At 38.0% G+C, this 9,031-nt stretch overlaps 1 protein-coding gene across 1 annotated transcript in view; it reads right to left on the reverse strand.

The window, feature by feature from the left end:
- Nucleotides 1-210: 210 nt before the first annotated feature.
- LOC107736883 (histone-lysine N-methyltransferase EHMT1-like) overlaps nucleotides 211-9,031 on the reverse strand; it is a 39,430-nt gene continuing 30,609 nt past the window's right edge. The window contains 9 exon segments of the mRNA XM_016548263.1: nucleotides 211-2,735; nucleotides 2,889-3,064; nucleotides 4,037-4,115; nucleotides 4,305-4,391; nucleotides 4,628-4,743; nucleotides 6,117-6,194; nucleotides 6,381-6,525; nucleotides 6,640-6,807; nucleotides 7,403-7,557. Of these exon segments, the coding sequence (XP_016403749.1) occupies nucleotides 2,552-2,735; nucleotides 2,889-3,064; nucleotides 4,037-4,115; nucleotides 4,305-4,391; nucleotides 4,628-4,743; nucleotides 6,117-6,194; nucleotides 6,381-6,525; nucleotides 6,640-6,807; nucleotides 7,403-7,557 (1,188 nt within the window). The 3' untranslated portion in view covers nucleotides 211-2,551.

The raw sequence follows: 9,031 nt of genomic DNA on the forward strand, positions 1-9,031 counted from the left end.
CCATAATTGTAAGATATAAATGTGAAATTGTAAGGTGTAAACTCGGAATTGTGGGATGCAAACACTGAATTGTGAGAAGAAAAAAAAAGTCAGAATTGTGAGATAAAATGACTGCAATTACCTTATTCATTTTTTTTTAAACTCGTGGCAGAAACAAGCTTTTATAGTAACATAACCTGGACATGTTTTTGTGAGATTCACCCACAAAAAGACATTCAGTTTCAGCTCATCATTTAATGTCACTAAACCTAAATGCCACTAAATGTCACTAAAGCATTATCTATCATTAAAATAAGTGAAGAGTTCACTGCGATACAGATGAATAACAATCCACAACCCAGTTAATGACACGGCAACCTCGAAAGACAAACCCAGTGAACATCCTACCATAGATAACAGCGGATTTTCTCTCCTTCCAGTCAGAGTTATGCCGTGTTGACCCCTTCATGGCCCTGCCTATTTGTTAACCTTGTGCAGCTCTATGAATTTACACGATCCAGCTTCTCAGCCGTAACTGTGTATCCACAAAGCGTGATCCTCATAACTGTACTGACCGCTGTAATAGTGTACAGGTCTTAAAGTTTGCAACTGTGGAATGCGGAAAAGCAGGTTTCCCGTCTCATTAGTTAAAAGCCTTTATCGGCAAAGTCAGAGGGCCTCAATCATCAGCTCACATTTCATTGGATCAATTACAACCAAAATCTCAAGTAATCAGGAAGAGAATAATCAAAGAGTTTATAAAAGTGAAAAAAAAAAAACACCTCTTGATAAATGATCAAAAGGCTTCCTGTTTTGCATCGCAAAACTCCTTGGGTCTCATTTGTGGCCACATGGGTTAAAAGTGTAACTCCAAAGACAAAAACGTGAATTATCTGCTTCCTCAGAAGGCATTATGGGATGAACAGCAGAGATTGTTAGTTCCAGATTCGCAAAACTAGTATTTATCATCGTACTTCATGTTATTTTTACATAACAGTGACAGAGATGTTTCTCTTTTATGAGTAGTAAATTTATTGAAAAAGAAAAACACAACCAGTAAGATTGTGCATCATGTTTCACTGTCCAGAAATGTGTTACCGTTTTCGTTGTTCCCCCTCATTTTGCAGTGTTTTGAATCTCTATGTCTGGATTTGCACAAAGGACATGACTACACTATCAACATTTAAAAAAGACTGTAATAGTTTCACCATCAACATGAACTTATGGAACAAAATCGATGCAGGCTAACTATGTCAAACTACAGTTAGAAAAAACAGATGCCAATTTAAAAATACAAAAGAAAAGGAAAAAAAAAAAAATGAAACACTTGCTTCTTCACCATATTTTACAACTTGTATTCACTTGGTGAGTAATAAAAAATTAACATAACAAAAACCTTTTTCAGCACCATTTGCGTTTTCCTACACTCCGCTTTTCATTCCACCAGAGTGAAACGTTCCAGTCCTATTCCTAAAGCACATGTCTCAAAAGCATGCTAATAGGTTCCATCATTGTGACTGAAAGTACGTACAGAAATATTTTACAGTTTGCATTTGCATTGATGGGGGTGCAAGTAATATGCATTTAACAACAGCCGTGTCTATCCAGGCCTGTAACATGCAGGAAATAACCCATAGGGCTTGTTTTTAGACTTGTCCAGAATTAATTTACACTTCCAGTGGCGATTCGCCATTAAAACGTATTTATACTTAAGAACTGGGCTTTTTACTGGGAGGAAATAGGCCAAAAATGTCCTGTTCAGAGGCCTTTTCATGATTTTGGTAGCACTGACATGACGTCCTGCGTCTGTGAACCAATCAGAGGACACGCACGATGGGCGCTTAATTCCAATGATTGCTAGCCAATAGCTCATCTCAAGTTAATACAGCCCACTGAAGGACTCGGAAAAGGCTACTGGGAAAAAAAGGTTGCTCTTTGAATACCTTTACATAATTTTCTGCATATTCTGTGAATGTACAAAAACTAAAATCTGAAAAAAAGTAAAACAAACTGATGCAAACATTATTTGAAACTCATTTGGGAATTGATTGTTCGAAACCTTGAAGAATAGAGTTCATAAAAGATGACAAGAAGTGTGTACGCGAATGACGCAGAAGTTCGAGTCGGGCAGGAGAACACCGTGTGACAAGAATAAGGTAGTACTCAACGGAAACCTGTTGCAAAGTCCATAAATTGGCTCAAACAGGTTCATTCTCAAGAGAAAAAAAAACAAAAATCCACTTTGAGCTCTTTTCATGGTGTCGAACAAGATGTATCGTGGTCCAAAGGGGCGGGGTGACAATAAAAAACCTATACAAAATGTGCGTACTGAACACCCTGAAAAAACAGTCCAATTGTGCACCTCTCACCTTCAAGACTTTAAACCCCTACACCGTTTCAACCAATCAGGCTTTCAGATCAGGAGAGCTAAACGTGGCACTGTGGGTGTGGCATCAAGTGGCCTGGGTTGGTCTTATTAGAGATAGCAGAGGTACCCGTGCTGGTGATGGGAAGCGACCGTAAAAGTAGGAGAACCGGATGTTTTATGCTAGAAAGATGGTTGTCAGAGGGCTTAGCTGGGGCTGGATGGGGTGGACGAGCTGGTATCGGGCAAGGCGCTGGGCTGCTGGTCTCCAGGCGTACTATCTGCCTGCCTCTGGGCGATGGCAGTGGCTGAGTGCTTGCATTTGGATGAGCCACACTGGCATCTGAACAGCTTCCCTTTTACGTCCCAGAAGTGATCACCGTAATCAAACCTGAGATGGGGAGAGAAATTCCAATTTTATATTCCGGTAAAAATAAATGAGCTCCAACAAATGCATTCATGAAGTGCATGATGGGGAAACTAACATGTTGAGTCAACCTAAATTGAGTATTAGCAAGTAAATGGACAATGATGTAAATCAGACCCAAGTTCGTCTCCAGCACTGATGTTCTTGCAGGCGAAGAACGCGATGTGAGGAAATCTGAGGTCCTGGTGAGAGGTGAACACCCGACAGGGGAACAGATTCGGCTCACAGTGATGGTTTATGAAGCGGCTGATGTTGCCGTAGAAACGTGCATCAACGCAGTACATATCACCCACCTGCAACAGCAGTGACAGAAAATAAATTGAGAAGGTGTTTGTAGAGTGAGGTCAGACTGAAGAGAATGGGAGGGGCTCAACAATAAGGATTTCTTTTTTTCTTATTCTTTTTAAATATATATATACACACTGGTAAAATATGTAAGATTTTTTTTAATGAAAAAACAAACAAACATAATATTGTGAAATATTACAATTTAAAATGTTCTGTTTCAATATACAGTATTTTAAAATGTAATTTATTCCTGTAATTGTAAAGTTGAATTTTCAGCATCATTACTCCAGTCTTCAGTGTCACATGATCCTTCAGAAATCATTATAATATGCTGATTTGGTGCTCAAGAAATATTTCTTATTAGCATCAATGTTTAAAACTGTTGTGCTGCTTAATATTTTTGCGGAAACGGTGATATATTTAAAAAAAAAGATGAATAGAAGGAACAGCATATTTAAAACAAAAAATTTATTTTAACAATGTGTAAGGCTTTTACTGTTCCTTCTGATCAATTTAATGCATCCTTTCTGAATAAAAGTTTAAATATTTAATTAATTATTTATTTAAAGTATTAATTACCTTATTCATTTAATAATACTTTTTAAAAAGTATTAACTTAATTTCTTATCATAGTTGATTTCAGTACTTCAGTTTTCTCCCTTTGTGGTTGCTTGCTTGCATGCTGGTTAGACTCATCCTTCTAAATTGATGGTTCTTGGCCAGAATAAGCTGTAGTGCAGCCCAGATTTTATGCCATCGGTCCAACATCTGTCTAAGCAAGAATACTGAAGGCCTAAAATACAAGTACTAAAAGTATCACGGTACAGCCAAATAAATCATTCTTCTGTGCTGACAGAGGTCATCTAAACGATATATGCAAAATGTGCTTGCAGGCATGCAGATAATCCACTATTGACGGGGAGCAGACAGGAGAGGTAATGTGATTTTGAAGGGAAGTCATCCTAGGATGGCAATACCTTGCTGTCCAGACTGAAAAGATAGGAGTCATTCTCTCTGACATCTGCTTCAGTGTCAGAGATGATCTCACCCACGTATCTGTTGGAAGGAAATGAGACATTAGGGTACAAACACACTAAGCACACAATCGTATCCATACTGACACACCTAAACAAACATCTGCACAGCCACACACACAGTTAGACTGAAACAGGAAGATATAACGCAGGCCTCAATCACCTTTAGAAACATCATAAAGCTCAAAAGGGTTCTAAATAAGAAACTCACTCGCAAACAAACGTTCCTTGCGGGATATCCTGTAACGTCTTGACACCCCATCCCATCATCTGCGTCCTGAACAACTGCAGTCTTATCCTAAGAAATCATTTAAGAGAAAACCACTCAATCCAGATCATATACTACAATAGAACAACAAGTACATGTGAATACTAAATAGCTGGTCAGGGTGATTAATTGTCTGATTTTTAAATGATTCTACCTAGTTTTTGGAGCGCACATTTCCTGTTTTCAAATATTACCAAGTGAATTTTTAGTCAAATAAACTTCAGGATTTTATGTGTAGATTGTAGAATTAAAAAAATGTGAGGTACCTCAGTCCGTTCTGTACCACACGGTTTTTGCAGGTTCTCCAGCAGGAGCAGGCGTGGTTGCACTCAAATATAAGGGGTGGCTCCTCATTGCAGAACTCGGGCAGCAGACGGCTCTCCTGACGCCACAAACACAAAACATTTGAACTCTCATACTAAAATGAACATTGCAACATGTCAATGGTGCTTGGCAATTCAAAACTCACCACCATGATGCTAGATTACATAGAATGGTTTTCAGGGCATTGGTATGCAGTTTGCTAGGGTGTTCTGGGTGGTTTCTACATAGTTTCTTACTTTATTATTGTCCATAGATAATGCTCAGGTCCCCTATTATTTATCTGTTTTATCGCTTAGATAAAGATATCAATATTACCTAAGCTAGTTTAATACTTTAAATACAATTAACAAACACCTAATTCTTAAGTATGGGCATTAGTAACAGTGATATTTGATTTAGCACCACTTATACTTTTGACTAGACCATTTCGCATGGTCTTGTACTTAGCTAGTTCCACCTCTAGGTGGAGATGTTTGCCAAGTCAAATGACATTAACAGCTAGTAAGAGCTAGTAATTCATGTAACTGTGCTTCAAAATGACCCAAATTTTCCCAATTTACAGATATAACATCAGGAGTGAATGACAGAGAGCAGAATGACAGACTGTTTAGGTTCTATGGATGGAGAGCTCAGAAATGGACTTACTTTATCATACCAGCAGCGCAGGCTGAGTTGGCCACACATGCAGCTAGCTGAGGAGCAATCGTCTTTACAGACGCAGTACTGCAGAGTGAAATACCAATTATACATCTTTTTCCTTCGTTTAGAGATTTATTACTCGTTCAATGTTCTGTCTTAGCTAACTAGCCAACTCAAATTTGTCAACAGTGCCAAGACGATTAATTGTCGTTCTTATATCAATGAGATTTGAAAAGTGTTACAATAAAATGAACATTGCAACATGTCAATGGTGCTTGGCAATTCAAAACTCACCACCATGATGCTAGATTACATAGAATGGTTTTCAGGGCATTGGTATGCAGTTTGCTAGGGTGTTCTGGGTGGTTTCTACATAGTTTCTTACTTTATTATTGTCCATAGATAATGCTCAGGTCCCCTATTATTTATCTGTTTTATCGCTTAGATAAAGATATCAATATTACCTAAGCTAGTTTAATACTTTAAATACAATTAACAAACACCTAATTCTTAAGTATGGGCATTAGTAACAGTGATATTTGATTTAGCACCACTTATACTTTTGACTAGCCCATTTCGCATGGTCTTGTACTTAGCTAGTTCCACCTCTAGGTGGAGATGTTTGCCAAGTCAAATGACATTAACAGCTAGTAAGAGCTAGTAATTCATGTAACTGCTTCAAAATGACCCAATTTTTCCCAATTTACAGATATAACATCAGGAGTGAATGACAGAGAGCAGAATGACAGACTGTTTAGGTTCTATGGATGGAGAGCTCAGAAATGGACTTACTTTATCATACCAGCAGCGCAGGCTGAGTTGGCCACACATGCAGCTAGCTGAGGAGCAATCGTCTTTACAGACGCAGTACTGCAGAGTGAAATACCAATTATACATCTTTTTCCTTCGTTTAGAGATTTATTACTCGTTCAATGTTCTGTCTTAGCTAACTAACCAACTCAAATTTGTCAACAGTGCCAAGACGATTAATTGTCGTTCTTATATCAATGAGATTTGAAAAGTGTTACAATAAAAACAGGACTTCAGCTTGTCTACCTGCAAGTGGGTGATATTTTTGTCAATGTTCATTGGGGATGTCACACAGCTTTCAGGGACATATTTGTAGTTATCAGGACAGGGTTCGCTATCCACCGCATTCACACACGGGATGGGGACTTTCTCGTAGCCTCTGGCGATGTCCCTAAGCACAATTACACGGTAATTTAAAAGCTAATTTAGGTCTTAATTCTGGTTTAAATAAACATGTCAATACTGTGAGCTGAATGACAATGAGATATGAATTAAGTGGATCTACCTGTTGAGAAGCTTCTCTACAGGGCCAGTCTGGTTGCTGTTAGCTTCTCTCTGCTTTTTACTGGCTTGAAGGGCGGTCCAAACTTTCGAGTTCTGGCTGCAGCACTCCATGGGCGTCTCTCCCTCTTTGTTCTTAAGGCTTATGTCAGCACCTCGTGACAGAAACAAGCTACAGGAGGCACAAAAGAGGTTATCTTAAAAGTTAGGACAAACAAAATGAAAAAAAAATAACATTATTATTATTATTACTATTACTACCATTTTCCAAAAAAATTTTTTTTGTCTTAGACACATTTTCATCCTCAGTGTAAATATTTTGTTTTGATTCAATGGTTTCAAACAAACCAATTCTAAGGATGAAAAAATATATGTGTAATCCATCTTCTCTTGTGGCAATATTACATTCAGGACTCCAACCAACCACTGTAACTGCCTGCCAACGGATCAATAATAAAATTTGTCCAGGAAATGATGAGAGCAAACCTTTATTGCTAGTGTCCAGCTTCAATAAATCTACATGACATTGATCCAGTCTCCAATAAAAAAATGCAGCTTTAAGCTGATTAGGATCTACAACAAGCACCTGATTAGACTGCAGTACATCGGATATGGGTGTAATCCTGCAGTACAATTATCTTCTAGGAGGACGGCTCAGACGTCACTAAGTTGTAAATAAGCCTAGCTCACTACAGACCTGTGAGATTGAAAGGAAGTTTCCCAATCAATCAGTCTGGATCGATAATACCTAGTGGAGGTTTACTCACTTCACACAGTCGAGCCGGCTCTCCCGTGACGCTATGTGCATTGGTGAGTCTCCGTGGATGTTGACGGTGTTCAGATCACACTTTGCACCCAGCAGAATCTCAGCTATCTCCACACAGCCAGAGAATGCCGCCCAGTGCAGACAGATATTTTCCTCCTAGAATCAGAGTTGGTGATTGCAACAGATCAAATACACTGCATTTTAAACAGTCTTTGTCATCTAAACCTATGCAAGAATTGAAAATTTGACAAAGTAAACTACAAAATACTGTAAAACTGCAGATGTAACTTTGATGCAGTTTTACTGCAGTTTCCATATACAAAACACAGCACACAGACCTTGTCTCGGATGTTGATGTCAGCCCCTTTGGAGAGCAAGAGTTTTACTTGGTCTACATGTTTGTACTCCGTGGCCCAAATCATGGCTGTCCATCCTCCATCATCCTGGAACAAGAAATGCAACTACATCTCAGTATTTTTGACTCCAATGGCTCCCACTGTCCACAACAATATTGAAAGCACCATTAATTTGAAGGATTATCAGGATTTTTACAAAATTGTTTTCCCTCACAATTACTATGCAATGAAATACCTTGAAGTTTGAAATAACTAGAACAACGTATATTCATTACAAAAATGCCCATGGCTTCTTAAGATTTTATTATTTTACACGGCTTTTCCAGGTCTAGAAACCACACTTTTAAAAGTAATAAAAAATTTAAATTTAAATGCAAATCATTTTATGTCATCTTGAGGCCCTCTAGTTGAGAACTACTGGTATATACCATAAACCACAAAAATAAATAAATAAATAATACTTCAAGGTTAAGATAAAACTTTTTTAATGGATAAGTGAAAAGTTATTTTGTTATGGTTATTAAAAGCCAAAGAAAAAATGTCCAAAGCAACAAAATATTTTCTACTGTTATTTAGAGGAATTTCAGATTTTTTTTTTAAATGACCAAAAAAAAAAAAAACTACACAAATTAACAAAAAATAATTTTGGAGAGTGTATCATTAACGTGCCTTGTAATCTTTGAGAAACTCACAACAAGAATCAGTAGGAGTAGTTTTCAGTTGGATGGAGGACTATTGGTGCAGTTGTGAAATTCCTGAGATATGTTTGGCAGAGTCTATTGACTCAAATGGTGGAAATCCCCAAAAACACCATCTCTCATTCTCTAAATATTTTTACAAATGTTAAATGTAACAGATGTAACAGAACCTGGCAGTTAATATCTACAAGGCCTGTAGACAGCAAATGTTGTACAATGCCAAAATGTCCAAAATGTCCAGCAAGATGGAGACATGTTGAACCTTCAACATCCTGAAAAGAAAAGGAAACAGGATGTGATCAGGCTTCAAACAGAGTGGATGTTCCTCAAAAAGCATTTGATTACAGAATGTACTAAACAGACTGGCTTATCAACCCTCTTGCTCGTGGCAGCTGACCTTGTGAGAGACGATGGCTCCAGCCCTTAGAAGATAGCGTACTGTGTCAAGATGATTGTTCTCACAGGCCTCCATCAGGGGAGTCCGCTGGTCCTCATCACACATGTCAAGGTTTGCACCAGCCTGAAGAATAAAATCACTGATTTTAATGATAATGTCAATGTCATTAAGGTCAAACC

The sequence above is a fragment of the Sinocyclocheilus rhinocerous genome, unplaced genomic scaffold (assembly GCF_001515625.1).
Source record: "Sinocyclocheilus rhinocerous isolate Xijiao unplaced genomic scaffold, SAMN03320098_v1.1 scaffold192, whole genome shotgun sequence".
NCBI classification, from domain to species: Eukaryota; Metazoa; Chordata; class Actinopteri; order Cypriniformes; family Cyprinidae; genus Sinocyclocheilus; species Sinocyclocheilus rhinocerous.